The sequence below is a fragment of the Cynocephalus volans genome, chromosome 8 (genome assembly GCF_027409185.1).
Source record: "Cynocephalus volans isolate mCynVol1 chromosome 8, mCynVol1.pri, whole genome shotgun sequence".
NCBI classification, from domain to species: domain Eukaryota; kingdom Metazoa; phylum Chordata; class Mammalia; order Dermoptera; family Cynocephalidae; genus Cynocephalus; species Cynocephalus volans.
The window spans coordinates 36656004-36674962 of NC_084467.1; the positions used below are offsets into that span (position 1 = coordinate 36656004).

The following is an 18959-nucleotide window of genomic DNA, read 5'->3' on the forward strand; positions in this document are numbered from 1 at the left end:
ACTGGGTCTGAACCCTTGACCATGGTGTTATAACACCATGCTCTAGGGAACTGAGCTAAAACAGACAGCCCTTTCCATGAACTTTTTGAAGCACCCTTGTACATGTATTATTGCATTTATGACACAATAATTTATGTACTTGAAAGTCTGCCTTCCTCCCTGGACAATACGTAGGTGCTCGGTAATTGTTGAGTGAGTCACTGAGAGTTGCAGAAACCAGGTGTAAAGGACTGGAAACGGGGAAGAATAGAGGGAATAGTCCATCTATTAAACTATCCCATATTCTTTCAACTATCCCATCTGAGTGTGCTGTTTCTGTTGGGGTCCTGACTGATAAACCCAGAGTGGCAGAGTAGGGTAGAATCAATATTCCAATATGTAAAGTTTGGGAAAGAGAAAAAGAATCTCCAATTAATTCATCATTTTAATAGAACTACTATTATCTCTGGCCAATTTCTTGGGCAATTCTTCCAGACTTTTTTGTTTATCATTACATCATAAACACTTCATGTTACTACATAGTCTTTGTAATCAATCATTTGGAGAATGTCCTTAGGACAGATTCCCAGAACTGGGGTTGTTTACGTCAAAAAGTATGAACATTTTTATGGCTCTTGCTACACACAAGCTGCTTTTTGATTATATTATTATTTTTCTATTTTGACAGCTCACTGGTATGGGGATCCGAACCTTTGACCTTGGTGTTACCAGCACCATGCTCTCCCAAGTGAGCTAACCAGCCAGTCCCCCAAACTGCTTTTTGAAAACTCATTTCGTGAATTAACATCATTTCCACAGCCTCGGTCCTGGGGAAAGAGAAACTTTAGGTTGAGGGGCGAACCTCATTGTTTGCCACTTCCATTGTCCATTCATTTAGCAAAACACTTGTGGAGGAACTATGTTTATAATGCTGTTGGCCAAGTAATAACTGCAAAAGAAAAGCAGGCTATATGCATAGTACTTTCTTCTTCCCTGTCAGAGTGGGTCCTATTGTGGATAAAGAAAGTATACCCCCAGCAAGTCTCTGGAAATAGAAACAGCCTCTAAACTATGCTGTATGGGCCCCTAGATTGCTCTCGAGGCTATAGCTAAAGACAGGGAATGGCCTGGAATCAGCACTGGCTGTCATCGGGACTGTAAGTAGAGCTTCTTTGCTTTAAGTAGCTCTTGAGATCTCCTTCCTTCTTACCAGATTCTGCAAGATATAAGGTCCATGGAGAAATAGATTTATAATCACCTGGGTCCTGGGACTTTTCTTCCACCACTGCTAACAACTGTGGCAAAGTCCAGCATTTCTGTGGATGCTTCCAAGGCAGTGCCTGCTCACTGAGAAAACCTCTTCTACACAGGTCAGCCGCCATAAAAAAGAAAGAAAACCTCTTGTCTTGTAGTCCAAAGACCAGGGTGGGAGTAATAGGTCTTCAGTTCCAGCCTTTCCAACCTAGAGCCTATTGCCCTCTGAGGTCCAAGCTCCAAAATGACCTTTCTTCTCCCCCAAGAAAATGATTTCATGAGTGCAGCTAAGCTCAGCCAGAGCTAAAGCCACAGACCCCAGGTAACAGGAAGGGATAAAGAGGTTCCTCTTCTCTCTCTGCAAGCTGCCTGCTTCACAGTAGAACAGATTCCTTCCACTGGACCTGGATGTGCGTTTTGGGCCCAAATCAGAGACAGTCTCCAAAAAACAAAAGAGAAAAGCAATCTAATTAAATTCATTATTACCAAGGATAGTATCTAATTACTGACTCATGAGACAAATATGTCTTGGGATCTGTGTCCACCCCTTTGCTGAGCTCTGGGGTTGCAAGGTACCTGCATTTAAGGAGTTCATAGCCTGAGAGGTAGCACAGAGAAAGGGAAACCACTGTGCGTTCCGGTACTCAAGGTTTCCAGAAGGGAGAGGAATTGGATGGGAGAGGTGGGAGGATGATAGAATCTAAAAGGAGAAGACATGGTTCAAGATCTGGAGCTTTCATTTACTGGGTGTGAAATCTTGGGCAAGTCACAAAATCTATGACTTTGACATAAGGATTAAATGACAATATATATGGCTGAGATATAGTATCAGGAAAAGTGAGGTGGAACACACACAAGTGTGCACACACATATTGCATGCATGTGTGCACACACACAGAGTTGGGGAAAGTGACCAGTCTGCCTTCAGGGGAGAGTCCATGTGGGAGTTAATGAAAGTACCAGGACAGGCCTTCTTTCCCTGGCATTCCCCTGGGATTCTCACTCACTGTGCTTTTGGCTGGCTTCTGTTCTCTGGGCCAGGCAGAATCAATGACTATGAGATGTGGAGGAGAGAAGCAGGGGCCCTGGGTTGCCCTGACCCCCACACATTACATTTAGGGGCAAAGCCTGGGAATGTATGCCCCTTCCCTGTGAGGAGCTTCAGGCCATTAGCATGTATCAAGTCTTTGGTGCCAGAAGTTGCAACTAAAGATCAGAGAATCTCCCTTCACCTTGAGTATGGGGGAAGGAGAGAGGCTAAGAACTAAAGCAGCATCTCCCCACTTATCTATGGCAGAAAGGGCCCCGATACAGTCTTCCTGGGTGGTGGCAGATGGCTCAGGCTAAGGACAGGTCATCCTGGCCTCCAGTACAATGTGTTTTCCTGCCCAGCCTCTCTCCCTCCTGGTCAGCTCTATCAGAGCACAGCTTTCTAGACCTTCCGTCTGGGTGGTCTTTCCTATACCTCTCTCCCACTTCCTCAGACACATTTAACTATTTAGAAAGCAGGCCTGGTTTACGTACCTCTTTAGGGATGGCTGTAGATAAAGAGAGTGTACCCCCACAATCCTCTGGAAATAGACACAGCCTTTAAACTCAGCTGTACAGGCCCCTAGATTGCTCTTGGGGCTATGGGTAAACACAATTTCCCTCCCTTCCTACTGCAGATGGGAATGGAATGGGAATAGTACTGCAGTGAATAACTGGGAAAAAGATAAGCCTGTGGTTTTGGGGAAAAGCTTGGAGGACAGTCTTGCCAGTCAGTCCCCTTATAGGTTCAGGGAACTCTTGCCAGTAGGCAGGAATGAGGTGTTACTATGGGAGGGGGTTCCTGGATTAGCAGCCATCAAATTTTGTCTGACCTGGCGAGTACCTGGAATCCTGTTTCTCAGCACCTCAGAGTCTTCCTTAATTTGGCATTGAAGGTCCTCTCTTCTTCCACTTCCCTCATCGAGTATCACTGGGAGAGGAAGGGCAGACCCTATCAACTCCTCTGCTTGCCTGGCTCTTCTGGCTTCTGTCCCATAGAGAGGTGGCCTGCCAGTGGATGTTCAGTTGCTCACTATATTTCAGATATACTTAACCCCTCTGTTGTTGCTACTAAAAGGAAACAAAAACTGTCCCTGTCTCCTGGTAGACAAATAGAGCAAAGAAAAGTCAAAGCATCTTGGTTACCCAGCCAGTCCTGAAGTTGTGAGAGACAATAGCAACAGTGTCCTGAGCTGGGGAACTGGGGGCTGCTCCCACTGGGACTCAAACTCAGCAAGACCTTCCTCTGGGGAACCCTTAACCTTTCTGTTTTCTCCAGCTCCATCCTTTCCTTGGTGCAGGGGCTGTTTGATGGGCTTGTGCAAGGGGAAGGCAGAGGAGAGGTTTTTCTCTACCTCACTATCAGGGGTTTCCAAGCGCTCAATGGGGAAGGACAGGAAGAGGTATGAGAGGGCTCTGGAACAGTTTAATCAATTCCCTCTCCTCATCTACCCGACCCTTCCTCCAAACCTACCCAGCTCCATACCCTTTCTGTGGTCAAGGAGTTTTCTGACTTCTTGGGCCACCCAGACCCTGTGGGCCAGAGGCTCTGAGAAAAGGGACAAAACGTGAGATGACAAGGGCCTTTAAAACTCACCCAGTCTTAACTCTCTTATTTTGCAGATAGGGAGAGTCAGGGTCAGAAGAGAGGCAGTGATTAGGGCCAAAAAACATTACAGGAAAAAAATAAAAATAAAAAAATAATGAAAGGGCTGACTGGTTAGCTCAGTTGGTTAGACCATGGTGCTGATAACACCAAGGTCCAAGGTTCAATCCCTGTCCTGGCTACCCACCAAAAAGAGAAAAAAAAAACCCTCAAGAAACAAAACAATAGATGGGCCAGCCCGTGGCTCACTCGGGAGAGTGTGGTGCTGATAACACCAAGGCCACAGGTTCGGATCCTATATAGGGATGGCCGGTTGGCTCACTAGCTGAGCGTGGTGTTGACAACACCAAGCTAAGGGTTGAGATCCCCTTACCGGTCATCTTTTTAAAAAAAAAAAAAAAAAAAGAAACAAAACCATAGAGAGGTCAGTTTTTCTACCAAGGCCAGGAATCTGTTTCTGGGCCCCACAAATTTAATTTCAGTTCCAAAGTTGACCATCTAGGGCACCACCACAGCTCTTTATCTCCCTCCCCCTCAGTCCTGGTGGTTTCAACTACTTCTGCTGGGCTATTTCAGCTCCTGCCTGATTATGGCAAACTTTCAGGAATCTTGTCCTGACCAGTGGGAGAAATGTGGAGCTCCAGAGCTCCCAGGAGGGCTGGTGAAGGTAGAGATCCCCAAGGGTAGAAATGTTCATCTACTCTCCCACAAGTTCAATGGGAACAACACTAAGATCAAGCAAGATTACTCAAGTGAATTTGAGAACCTTGAGATTTTTGAAGCAATGTAGAAACCAATACTTCAAATCATTCTTTATAATTACTGCCACCCACAGTGAGGACATCAAGAGAAACCTTTACTTTGATAATTCTAGGAAGTGAAATCTTACCCCAGGAGCCACTTTTATCTTCTACCAAACACCTGCAGACTGTAAAAGCAGTGCAGGGAGAGACAAGAGCAAAGTGTAAGTGTGTTTGAGAGTGGGGGTGGTGGAGGGAAGGTAGATAGGACTCCAGAAGGACTGTGAACATGGAAATCTCATTCTTCAATTATCTAAAGCAGGAGAATCTGTATAATTATGAGGTAAAGGTGTGCAGCTGGAGAAGAGTCAGAAAGAATTGCAAACCATGATACAGGTTCCTGGCTCTTCCTTACCAGGTTGGGCAGATCTCAGACTACAGGGAGGTGGGGAGGGGTCTGGTTTGGCCCAGACCCTGGTCTCAGGCCATGGCTCTCCATGCTCTTGCCTCCACTAAAACCTGTGTGGGTAGGCTTGTTGGGTAGGCAGGGGCTGCCTCCTACTTGCTTTAAGAGCTTCCTAGGGACAATAGTTGAGCTAGAAAAAGTGGCTAGAGGCTAGGCGGACAGGAAGTAAATAGTGGGGGCGTAGGGTGGGGCTTGGGGTAGGGTGATGACAGGGGCTGGGAATCTGGAAGGTAAGGGAGCAGATGATAGTAAACCCTGGGCTGAGGCTTGGAAGCAGCACTGCCAGCAGCTAGGCCTCTGGATCTAGAAAGCCTTCAGGGACTAAAGTACTCACAGGTCCTTTTAGGTGGGAGAAGCTTTATGGACTGGGCTGGGTCAGCCAGTCAGAATGTAGCCCTCCTAGGAACTTTACCATTGGATAGCTGCTGCCCCTGCCTGACAATCTCTGTACATGAGAGCTAGGCCATTGTGTCTATCCTGTTACATACACTTGTTCTAGATGGTCTTTACTGCATGTCCCATGAACTGTGTATTCCTGGAGCCCACCTGACCCAGAGCTTGGGACTGCTCCACAAGTCTCCAGCATGCCTTTGGAAGCCCTTCTTTATTGGGAAATAAATACAGAGTCAAACAGGTGGGCCAGCCAACATCTGTAGTTTTGGGGGCCAAAAGAAAAGAGTCTGACTTGCTCAGAACTCAGATCTCCATGAGCTGGTCATTCCCCACGATCACCTCGTTCACTCGTTTAGCTACAAAAGAAAAGGAAAAGGTTTTTCTGAGAATTGGCAGCAAAAGATGTCACTTCAAACCCAACTCTTCTAATTCTGTGTTCACAAACATTTATTCCTCTCCTATTGTGGCTCTGCTCTTGAGAAGCTCTTAGAAATACAAATTACCAAAAAGGCTATGAGAGAGACACTTCCTACACAGGAAGGTGCGACTGACTATATATTTGGCTTTGGGGAGGCTTACATAGGAGAACTGGAGCTGGATCTTAGAGTTTTGCCAGGCAGTGATCAAAAGAAAGGCATTGCAGGCTGTTAGAACAGCAAAGATGTGGAGATGCGAGAAAGGGGAACATGAAATACTATGGTATGGGCAGAGGATAGGAAATGAGGGGAAAAGAGAGAGAAGAAATGAGGATAAAAGGATAAATGGAGCTATTCAAAGGAGAAAGGGAGATACCTCATATATAATAATCAAAATAATACTACCTACTACATAGGGTTGTTGTGAGAATTCAGTGAGTTAAAAGATGAGTGCTCAATAAATAGTGGTTATTATTATTTTTGTAAACTCGAAACCCATAAGACCCTCTATGACCTGACCATTGCCTATATCTCCAGCTTCATCTCCCACCATTCTGCATTTATACCAACAAGGCATACTGTTTTATACCTTTAGACCTTGGCACATCCTATTCCCTCTGCCTAAAATGCTTCTCCCTCCCATTTTTTCCCATTGCACTCTTACTTACCCTAAAGGCCCTAATCCAGCACCTCTACTTTGTGATACCTTCCCTTCTGAACTGTCCATTTCCTGCTCTGTACCTATTAAATATCTCTATCTCTATCTACATCATTATATCATTCTCCTCTACTTCAATAAGAACATTGAGGGCAGGGAAGGAACAGTGTAGTTATGATTATACCCCCGCTGTCTAGCACAGTTACTGGCATATGAAGATTTTAGAGGTTTTGGGTAATGACAAGGATAGGATATGATCATGTAAGTGGAAAGCTAAAGCTAAAAGGAGATGAAGATTGGTAGAGAAGTTCAGGGAAACATGAAGCTGGGGTCTGGATAGTTCACTAATGAGTATGTTCAAGTTGTTCAAGATGTTGGGAAAGAGTGTGGGAGGGGAGATAAAGACTTTGAACCAGGGTCTAAAGAACCTCAATAAATTTAGGACAGTGCCTGGAAGCTGGCCAATAATGGGGTGAAAGGTAAGAAAAGCTATAGGAGGCTTTCAAGGAAAAAGAGCTATATAAAGGAGGCAGTAAGCCAATGGTCTGGAAGGGGCAGGGGGAACCAGGGGCATGTTGTCTGCCTCTTGCCTGGAGGTGTGGGGAGGTGCAGGAGACAAGAGTTTTCCAGTCTTCTGCTGGTTCAAACAGAAAAGGCTGACCAACTGGTTGAAAACTGATTCTTTCTAGGCTACTTTCCCATGGCCTATAAAAGTCCAGCACCTTTCTTGCTACACTTGGGGGCTTCAGTGTGACACTAATAGATGAGGCAGAAATTTTAGCTATCCTGAGGTTCCACTTCTGCCCCAGAAGTCTTTTGTGCAGCAAAATGAAGATCCTTGATGACTGGACCAAGTTTGATAGTGAGAGATGTTTGGGTTTGTTCATACTGCTCATAGCTGGGAGCTAGGGGTGACCTGTGTACTCCTGCCCAAGAAGGTACTCCTTTTTGTACTTCATAGCCATTTGTTTCCTTCAGTGAGGAGAGTGGGAAGGAGGCACAGACAATGCTCAAGCTGCTAAATTCCCTAGGGCCATGGCAGGTCCCGGAGTGTGACTGTCAATCAGGCTCCACCCCCAAGGTAAGACTGACCAGAAAAGAACAAAGGAAATGCTTCTCTGGCTAGCTTCCCAGAGCTCTCCAAATCCTCCTCTTTACCCTTTATCTCTATAGTTGTGAGTCAGCCTCATCACCTTGCATCTAGACTTTAGACATTTTCTCTTCACTCAGTCTCTTCCATGGACACTGGGCTATTCTTTTTTTTTTTTTTTTTTTTTTCTGATCCATGTATCCTTTATTCCATTGCCAACCACTGTGCCGCATCCAAGCAACAGTACACAAACTGGCAATCAACTGCAATCCAGCTGTACAACGATCTGAAGTTTACAGTACATTTAAAGCTTTTAAATGACACTGGGCTGTTCTGAACAGAGTCCTAGTTCCAATTAACTCTCTTCTTGGACCTTAGTGCTCCAGACCAGGGTGGATGAGGTGCCTGGCTGGGGCAGACAATTCTTTCTTCCGCTCTACCATGCTCTACATGAACACCTGAGCCTTTTCTCGCCTGCCCTCCCTACTTTCCTCTCTTCTCTCTGCTCTGCTCTTGGCCTGGTGGTGAAAGAAGACCTTGCTCACTGGGATTCAGGGGAGAGAGACTATATCTGGTATATTAGGAGTACTTTCATGGAGATTTAGTAAGTTGGAGGAAACCTGTAGGGGAGTAACATGCTGAACTAGTTCTGCTTGGTTGGGGTTGGGGGTAAGTTCCAGTCACACACTGGAAAAGCTCTCGGCTGGAATCAGGTTGGGAAAGATCCCAAAGGTAAGCGTATAAGAGAGGATAAGTTGGGGAAAAACCAGTGGGATAGAAGGGAATAACATGTCACAAATGAAAAGCTGCACTGTTGGGAAACTGGGAAGGATTCCTGCTAGCCAGAAGGACTTGACCTATGTCAAGTATCTGTCAAGACCTTGAACAATGTCAGGTCTACTTTCATGGCCAAGGGACTGATCACTGTTGTCAAAGGGAAGAAATCCAAGTTGTGTCATTGACAGTAAGAAGAGACTCAGATGAAGTGTCCAATTAGAGTCTTCCAGGTGTTGACTGTTGGCTGTGGCCTTTCTACTGCTTGAGCAGGAGGTCAAACTTGGCTGCCAGGATTTTTGCCAGAGATAATCACTGACAGTGCTGAGATGGGGTGAGAAAAGCCACAGTTGTTATAAAATGTCTTGTTCTCTTGACAGTGCTAGAAGAGGGCAGAGAGGTCTATGTTGGGTTATGAGAGTCACAGTTTTGGGGTAAAAGACTGCTGTAGATGTGGTGACTCTGTGATATGAAAATGACTAGAATTTGGAGAGGGGACAGCATCACTTCTTAGGATGAACATTTTTTTCCTGAAATCCTTCCATGTGAGGAAGACTGATTAGAGACTTTGCCATCTACTGAGCTCTTTGCTGATGAGGACCAAGGTTGTTGATGTTTATCAAGGCCATCCACAGTAACAGGTCTTGAGTGCTACACTGATGGCTAGATATTTGCTTTCTCCATATGGCTCAGCCTCAAAGAAAAGTGATAGTGGAAACAGGCAACTGGCCAGGTAATACCTGTAGCAGAAAGGCATTGACCACTGTGCTGGATGCACTGGTCCCTCCAGCAGAACAGAGAGCAGGAAAGGGTGGGGTTGTATAGTTTAGAGTCCAGATGACTTCCCTGGCTATCTCTCCTTCAGGAGGACCATAAAGGGTTCTCCTTGTGGCTTAGTTAAAGCCAGAAAATCCATTTCATAATTACAATTATCTCACAGAGGCCTCTCTTGGAACCCTAACTTTCTGCCATGAAATCCCCCAAAATATGTTTTATGGGCCCAAAATTCATTTATTCACTAACCCTCCCCAAACCCCCCAAAATATACTAATAAACCAGGACCTGTTCTCAGGGCTAAGAATACATATTGTTATAAGATGATCCTTGGCCTTGAGAATCTTAGTCTAGAAGAGAGGTAGATTCATAAATAATTGCCATAACTTGTGATATACACTTTAATAATGGTATGGCAAAGTTCAGGGATGCAGAGGAAGAAATGCTCCGTTCTGCTGTGGGGAGTTACGGGAAGAGTCAGAGAAGGTTCTACAGAGGAGAAAACACGTGGGCAGAATCTTTAAGAAAAAAATCCAGAGAGGGAGGGCATATGCAGGCATGGAGAGACACAACAGTATATTGTATATGAGGAACTCTAAGTCCCTTGGTATACTCCATCCAGGAGGAGTGAATACTCCTTATAACATTTTATTGTATTTAATTCTCACAACAATCCTCCAAGGTAGGTGTTACTGTCCCAATTTTTCTAGTTAAAAAAACCTGAAGCTTAGAGATTAAACAAATTTAACCTGGTGCAAATCCAGTGACTTGCACAGCTGAGATTTGAATCCAGATCTGTTGGACTCTATGACCAAATGGGAAGCGTGCAACCTTATAAAAGGGAAGAGAAAAACAAAACAAAACAAAACTGAAGACGGCCTCTGTTTACTGGGGATAAGAAAAATGATGTGGCTTCTACAGAACTGGTGGGGTTAATTCCTTCAGCAACTCTCCTACCCTGCTCTATTTTAGGTTTAGGAATAATCTAAAAAGCAATTTTATTGATCTTGAGCTTTGTCTCCTTTTTGGTTAAAAACATCCAGCCTAATTAAGGAAAATTACACTTTGCCCTCCCCAGCAGGGAAACCCTTGTCTTTGTATGTTTCTCAAGCACTAGACAGTCTTTCTACAGGCTACAGAGCAGAGCAAGATAACAGCACAGCTTACAGCTTTCTCCTCTAAGCGACTGAGAATGACTTAGAATGTTAAATCCCACTTATCTTCTCCTATGACAGGAATCTATGCAACTACCTCCCTTAAATACCAGGTCAGACAAAGTGTTCACAGACTTCAGGAGGCCAGAGTTAGTTCCAGAGCCTTTGCTTCATTATTGGCCCTTCTGTCTCACATCGAATGGCCATTGTAAAGTATTAGTACCAATCTGGGCCATTAAATCTATTGGTACATTTTCAGTTTTTTTTTTTTATAGTAAGGCTACATACAAGTATAAGCTTATCTGTAAGACAAACTCCTAGAAATGGAACTGTTAAGTCAAAATTTTAAAAATTGAAAATAAAGTCAATTGCTCTCCAAAGACAGCTTTATCAATTTATGTTCTCACCTGCAATATATGCGCTTGTTTCCCACATTCTCACCAGCACTGACCATTACCTGTGCTAGTGTGATAGATAAAAAATGGTATCTGCGATTATAACTTGGGCTCTGACTTACCTTTGGCTTCAATCTTCTGGCCACTTCCAATCAAGCAGTCCGTGATGTCTGCTCCCTTCTCAATCACAGCATTGTTGCAGATGACGCTGCCCTGGATGTTGCTTCTGTAACACAGTAGCCAAGTTAGGGAGTGCCCAGGGCTCTCATCACCATCCTTACCACTACTGGCTGGGGGTCTGGCTCCTCCCTACGCCAGGAAAAGCTGGTCAGTCCAGTTAATGGCTACATGCCTCAAGTTATCACTGGAAGACAGAATGGCAGGCCAAGGGAGGACCTGATTTTAGAGAAGTCCAGAGTTAGGATATGCTCATAATGACCTTTTTCTAAGGCTTGAAAAGAACAGATATACTGATTTCAGTTCTTTACGGACCCCAGAACTAAAGTCTAAACTCTATCCAATCTCTCCTTTGATCTGGGGGTGGAAGCAGGGGCTGGTCCCTGGGTTGACTTTGAGGTTCAGAAATCACAAATCTTCCAAAGAGATCAACTATGGAAACAATGGGTTCCTTGCAGCTCTTACCACAGACTCTGGTTAAACAAAACCATACTTATTTAGGGGGAAAAAAAAGATATTTTAAAAATGAACTCCATTCCACACTAAAGACTACTCCAGACCCTAAAGCCTACTCTCAAGAGTAGTACCACTGGCTCTTCGCATCTGAATGTATTTAAAGAGCATCCTCCTGGCTCCTGAAGACTGGCAGGTGGTGGAAAGTTCCTTTTGAAAATCATCACTCCTTCCCCCCTTCCCCCGCCCCATCTGCAACCAGCCCAGTGATGGCCACCGAGCCACCACTGGAAACATCCTGAGCTCCCAAGTTGGGGTGGTGGAGGACAGAGGGCTTCAGTCACACCCCCCTGACATCTGTATCCAGCCCAGCAATGACTGAGCTGCTGCTGGAATCCCCCTGGTCTCCCCTGCCAGGATGAGAGGGGTGCCATGGGTCTTGACAACACCCCCCTCCTTCCTCCTCCTATTTCCCTCCCCCTTTCCCTCTCCACCTCCCCACCAACTGCTCCACAACATCTTAGAATGTAAAAAATAATATTAATAAATAAATTTTTAAAAAAGGAAGAAAAATCATCACTAACATTTATTCCATATCTACTTTCTACCAGGTACTGTGCTAAATATTCTATGTACATTATAGGAGTGACTTCTACAAATCTAGCCATTTCATCTGAAAAATAACCTGGCCAATGTAAAAAATAACAAAGAAACACCTCAGTGCCCTAGCTCCCATCAATCATTTTGGTAGGTCTGGGATGGCAGCCTTATGTATTTAATTAGAAAAAATCTTTCCTAGCAGATTCTGGGAGTACCATTTTTGTCTCTGATGCAGTAAAAACAGCAACCACATATTGCACACGACAACAGATTTAGAGAAGTTAAACCATTTACCCAAAAGCACATAACTGCTAAGTAACAGATTCAAATCCAGGTCCGCCTGACCCCAGAATCCATACCTTTAATCATAATGCAATACAACGAAATTAGGAAAAGACTGGACGAAGCCTAGAACTGCCGAGTTGCTATTCTGAGTTGAGATGGCTCTGTGGAAGTAGCTCAGTCCTAACAAGGGAATATTCAGTACCCCTGAGTCAGAAATGGAAAGAGTCAAAAATGGGCAGCTAGATGGGAGGAGGAGGAGAATAAGAAGGGTGTGAGCACCCATTTAAACAAAACAAACCAAACCAACTAAGGAACAATCCTCAAACAACCCAGGAGACATGGGGGGTGGGGAAGAGGACATTCCATGGGCTGAAAACATTGATGTACAGGCCATTAAAAAAGATTCTTCCCAAATGCCAAAACTTTAGAAAAATGCATAAAAGAATTCTAGAACTTTATGAAATTCCAGAGTCATCTTTATCTGTATTCTTCTAGAAAGTTAAAGCCTGTTGGAAAGAAGCAAAAGGCCAAAGTCACAGCACCTCTGTGGTGTGGGCTAGAGATGGGCAGAGACAGCTCTAGTTTGCTTAGTGGCACAGACTCAGGATTCACTCAGTGGGTGGGCTTTAAGAGACCTCTGAGAACTTCCCAACTTGCCCAACTTACAAAGCAGTCCAGTCAGCAGTTAGGGTGGTTCCTGCTCCTTGGGGGAAATTCCCCCAAAAAAGGTAATGAGGAAATATAGAAAGCCTTAGATACAGAAGCTCCTGGGATAGAGCTAGCTTGCAATTGGCTACTAGTTTCTCACAGAAGAGTCCCATTTCTTTTTTCCTAGGTGGTAGTAGGGATATGCTTCCTATTTAAGAAATGCATGTTCTAGAGCTATGCAAGAGGTAAACAGTAGACAAAAAAACAGCTAACAGGAACTCAAGCAGCCATAATTAAAGATTATCAAATGGCTATTTTGGAATCCAGGATATAAGTGGGAGCCACTTCTGGAAGGAGAGGCTGGAATGACTGAGGTTAGATTTCCACAGCAATGGATAGCCTGGTTTTCGTTGTGTTTAGCATGTTTACTTGGGGTCTTCAGGAATCTTCCATATTGCTTGTCTCATCCCATATATGTTAATTCTTTCTGAGACGCATAAACCACCACTGTAGAGTCTGCAGACATAATAGGGAAAAGTAGGTTGATTGATGGGAAGCTGGGGGCTCTCCTGAGGCTCCTCGTCAGGGGATCTGTGGAAGGCTTTGAGAGGAATACCTGACAACCATTTATAGAGTGTAAAGCTCTTTTCTGACCATTTGTCTCCTCAATTGTTCCCCTGAGCCTGGCTGGTTAGCTCAGTTGGTTAGAGCATAGCCTTATAACACCAAGGTCATGGGTTTGGATCCCCATGCTAGCTGCCCCTCCCCCGCCCAATATATTGTTCCCCAGTATCATTGCTGCTGTTGCAAACCACCTCCATTAGCAAGGCTGAGGTACTTTGGAAAATTCCAACCCAGTACAGCTTCCCCTCTGTCCAGAAAGAAACTTCAAGATCAAGGATTATTACCGGAAGTGTGTGTTTCTGCTCATGCTAGACGGGATGGACAGATACAAAGGGCTATATCAAACAAGCCCTCTTTAGGTTGCCAATCCACAGCAAGGAGTCCGTCTTTTCTGCTCAGTGCTTGAGGAGGGAGAGGAGGGGAGTTCCTATAAGCCCAAGAAAAGAACTGGCCCTAATGCCAAAACTATAGTTTTTGCATCCTAGTTTTAACTGTCTTGGCACTAAGGATTCTGTTTTGTTAATGCCTAGCTGTGTTCTCTATGAAGCTGCTCAGTGATGACTAAGACTAATGGAGACTTGGTCCTCATTTCTTCTTGGCAGGGTCAAATTCTAGACAAAGATGCAGCCCTTGGGAAATCACCCAGCAAACTGCAATGCTTCAGTGGAGTGGAGGCCATAAGAAAAGCATAAGAGGCCTACAGTAAGATCACTGTTTGGCCAGGCATACAACATTATCCCATGTTGAGGAATACCCCATGAAGAAGTCTGACTGGGGAAGCAAGAGTGCCTCCAAATTCTTGTTCCTCTTTTGATTTTAGTTAGGACTTTCTTTAGTTCATTCCAGGGAGGAAAGGGAACTCACATATATTTAATGTCTAATACATCTCAGTCACTGTACAAAGCACTTTACATTCATTTTATAATTTAATCCTTTTGGCAAACTTGCAGGGATGGTGGTATTTATTCTAATTTTTACAGAGAAAACTGAAGCTCACAGAGGTTAAGCAATGTGCCCAAGCCTACATGGCGGTCATGGGCTCCTGCCTCAGCTGTTGACTAGGCAGTATTTACAAAGAGCCTTGAAACTTCTCAGCAACTCTGAGGACAGGCAGGTTCATTTCTTTGTGGATTAGTTGGCAGGCTTTCTATACCTACTCATAACCCTGGGGTAAGAAAAAGAGTATGGAACTGGAGATACATGTAGCTTTTCTAGGCATGTGATTATGGTCTGCTTTAGGCCAACTCACAACTTCAGCCCAAAGATTATGGCTGAGTCACCCATTTCTCTCCAGGTGATAGGGAGCCTTCTAACTTAAGCCCAGGGGCCCTGGTCCAAGTGTCTCTAGACAAAGAACATGTATGATTTTTAATGAAATATTTCAAGTATAGAAAAAAGTCTACAAAATAATATAAAGAACACCTGGGTACCCCCCAAACAGCTTAAGAAACAAACAATACAACCTGCCGTGCACCTTTCTTTGATCACATTTTCTTCCTTCCCCACCAGAGGTAACCACTATTTGACTGTGGTGTTTATTGTTCTTAAGCATTTTTACTGCATATATTAGTAGGCAACATATAGTATTGTTTTGCCTGTTTATAAAATTTTATATAAATGCTATTCTCTATGTATCCTCCTGCAACTTGCTCTTCCCCCTTCAACATATTTGTGAGATTTATCCAGGTTAATTCATGTAATGAGATATAATACTTGAAGAAATATCTCATCTTTTTCCTATTTCTGGTCACTGTTGTTCTTGGGTCCTCTAGGTTAAAATGTACTGGCTCTAGTGAGAGTAGGCTGAAAATGTCCTCCTTTTAGTTCTGTGTGCCTCCCTTCACTACATAAAGGTTTAGTGGTGAGAAATGTCTCCTTCCTGAGAAATCTGAGTCCTTATATTCCCTAAGCAGAGGCTAAGAAAAAGAGGGGCTCGAGGGAAATCAAACCTAAGATGTAATGACTTTAAGGAGTTAAGTTGTAGAATTTTCCATCTAAGGAGATGGGTTTAGAGTTTTTCTCTTCTAGATGCTGAGCTGCCAGCACTTGCAATGCCACTTGGAAGCTGAAGCTGCATTCCACATGGCCCCCTCTGGCCAGCCAGGCACCTCAGATGAGAACTGCACTCAGGCCAGCACCAGTGGCCTACCTGCCAGCAGAGGCCCCACCATCTGCAGTTGGCTCACCTGTTGTTGCACCCTGGTAGCCAGGTCTGATGGCCCAGATGGCAATCAATGCAGCTCACATAGCTGTGGGCTCTGCTGTTGGACACACACTGGGTCATGCCATCACTGTGGGCTTCAGTGTAGGAAGTAATGCTGAGCCCTCAATGCCTGACATCACATACCAGGAACCTCAGGGAACCCAGCCAATACACCAGCAGCAGCAGCAGTTTGAACCTTGCTTCTATGAGATAAAACAGCTTTTGGAGTGTGCCCAGAACCAGGGAGACATTAAGCTCTGTGAGGGTTTCAATGAGGTGCTGAAACAGTGCAGACTTGCAAATGGATTAGCCTACTCAAGAAGTTCAAATTGAAGAAATGGAAAATCGACTCTCATGACCAAGTTAATTTAACATAAAAACATAATTAATAGTGAAAATATAAAGTGTAAAATCATCAGTTAAACCTCTGTCACGAATAGCTTCCTTTCTTCAGAATTGCAGTGGAAGAAGGTGTCCTTACTATATAGAAGTTCATTGAGATAGTATAGAGTTTGGAGCTGGGCAAATGTTTGTATGGCCTCCTTAAACCAGCTGTTATGATGTTATTGTGTGTGAGTTAATTAGAATAAAGTGATTATCTTAAAAAAAAAAAAAGAGATGGGTTTAGCACAAATGGTTCAAAGGTAGGGAATGAATCAAAAACCCTTAGGAACCTTTTAAGTCCAAGGGATCTTCACAAAGTTTTCAAAGTTTGTGTTTTCAAGAGTATGAAAAAACATGGGTAGAATTAACAATTATGTTCTTTTTTGCAACTCTAATTATCATTCATAGATTTAATTCTTTTTTTTTTTTTTTCCCCAAAAGATGACGGGTAAGGGGATCTTAACCCTTGACTTGGTGTTGTCAGAACCACGCTCTCCCAAGTGAGCCACGGGCCTGCCCTTTAATTCTACTTTTAAGGAGTTCACTTTTATACATCAAACTACCCATTTGTTAGTAGTTTAAGAAGTTTCATTTCTTACTTGGCTATATTATGTCTTCAAGTAGAATTTTCCAGATGGTTCATGAGTGACACATCTCCTGAGCCCTGGAATATTTATTTATTTATTTATTTTCAAAAGATGACCGGTAAGGGGATCTTAACCCTTGACTTAGTGTTGTCAGCACCACACTCCGAAGTGAGCGAACCAGCCATCCTTATATAGGGATCCGCACCCGTGGCCTTGATGTTATCAGCACCACACTCTCCCAAGTGAGCCACGGGCTGGCCCTGCCCTGGAATATTTCTGATACTTTTATATAACAACCCAAACTTGATTGGCTATAGAATTCTCGGGTAACAATGGTTTCTTCTCTAAATTCTCTAAATGTTGTTCCACTGTCTTCCAGCCTTAAATGTTGCTACAGAAAAGTCTGATGTCATCCTTATTTTCTCCCTTATATGTGCCTTGATAGTTTTTCTTTCAGTTCTGCATCCCTTGATATTTTGCAAAAAAAAAAAAAAGTTTGCCATTTCTCCTTTGGTTCATCCATGTTTCCATTCCTTATGCCAGTTGAATCTTGGCATTCTCTTTGGATTTGATCTAAATTTCATTGTATGTGGCAGATATTCTTTAGTATGTGTATGGGTCCTTGGCAGTCATCTAGTTTTATTACAGACTAAGCTTTCTTCCCTGGTTTTGTTGTTTTGTTTTTTAATTTTGGTGAGCTTCATAAAGTCATTCACTCACTCCACTATTTTTTCTAGAAGTAGGCAGGGATTTTGTGACAGAAACCCAGCCAATTAAATCTGTGAGTGATCTCCATGTTTTATTCAGTAAATACTTACAAGGAATCTAGTATATAAAAAGAGCAGTATTAAGGAGTTAGGGGACACAAAGATAAATGAGAAGCACGTCTATATTTAAGGAATTTATAGTCTAGTGAAGAGAAAAGAATGGTGCAGTAAGTGCCACATTGCCACATGAGCATAAATAAAGTATTATAGGTGCACAGGGAGCAAGGAAGTGGGGAAAATAATTTCTGGCTAGGACAATTCAAGAAGGTTGCATGGAGGAGGTTGGAATATTCATTGGACCCTGAAAGATGGGTAGAATTTCTACAGGTAAAGATCTCTAACAAGAGGCAATTCAGGCAGAGTGAATATCAGGAATAAAGGGGACTGGAAAAGTAAGGGACCCAGTGGGTGGGGCAGCTGGTTGAGTATAGCCAAAGGGTACACTCAGGGTAACAAGAAGCAGTAGTATCCTGTTTGATGCTGAGGGCTGCACTTGCCAACTGCAGAAAGCATGGAAAACCTAGGTGAAAATCTGGCTACATGTGAAGGTGCTACCCTAGACTGCTGCTTGGTCACTTGCCTTGTGCTAAGGGAAATGCAGGAGATGTTGCTCAGGATCAGGAGACCAAATATGCAGAACTCAGGACTGATATGCAAGCCTTGACAATGAAGTTATCACTAGACTTTGGATTCCTCAGCATCAGCTGTCATATAAAGTGGCAGAAATGAGAAAGATAGAGCTTCTCTGTATACTCTCACCTACGTCTTCTCCAGGGTAGTCCTATTAACATCCCTCAAGCCCTGAGGACTTTGGGAGGTGCCCAAGCAACTTTCCAGAAGGCCTTAGCAGCACACCACTGCTAGCAGAGATAAGCACACTAATATGAGAAACTCCCTCCTGGACAAATTTATGCTCCTACTCTGCCACTCAGCCCAGACATAACAGTAGCAGAGTAATCAAGTCTCACATGACTGAAATTTAATTACCTTTCCCAAATTTACCATAAGTAATTAAAATTAAATGACTCCAAAATAATGGGAAAAAGTTCATATGAGATGCAGGATGTCTAATCTTATCACCAGGGGCTAATTTGCAGGATTGGGTAATCTCTAATAGGCCTTCCTAGTCATTAGCCCTATGTGGGCTGCCTATAGCTTTACCTCAACCTTTTCAGCTGGAAAAGTAGAAGCAGCAGCCATCTGAACCTTTTAGTTTTTCCAGTTAGAAATCTTATTAGGTTATCCAAGATTATGTCTCCTCCAAAACAGCAACTGGCTCAGGATATGGTAGGCCTTTTCTCTGAACTTCTTCTCTCATACAAGCAAGCTGTAGTTTCTTAGGAGCCATAGTTTCCTCACCACATCTCTTCATGTCAGTTAGGACACTAACACTGGACTTTCACGCAGTGCTAGAGAGCTGTTCCTTTGTCTGCCCACACACAGGAGGGTAGGGAGAGGATGCTAATTACAGCAAATGTGGAAAGTTATGGCATTATGTTCTCT

At 43.7% G+C, this 18959-nt stretch overlaps 1 protein-coding gene across 1 annotated transcript in view; it reads right to left on the reverse strand.

Annotated features, from left to right (window-relative positions):
* Window positions 1-5659: 5659 nt before the first annotated feature.
* Window positions 5660-18959, reverse strand: part of EIF2B3 (eukaryotic translation initiation factor 2B subunit gamma) — a 120429-nt gene continuing 107129 nt past the window's right edge. Inside the window, exons 11-12 of the mRNA XM_063105395.1 lie at window positions 10851-10954; window positions 5660-5823 (exon numbers count right to left, since the gene is read on the reverse strand). Coding sequence (XP_062961465.1) covers window positions 5771-5823; window positions 10851-10954 — 157 coding nt within the window. The 3' untranslated portion in view covers window positions 5660-5770. The remainder of the gene's footprint in view (window positions 5824-10850; window positions 10955-18959) is intronic.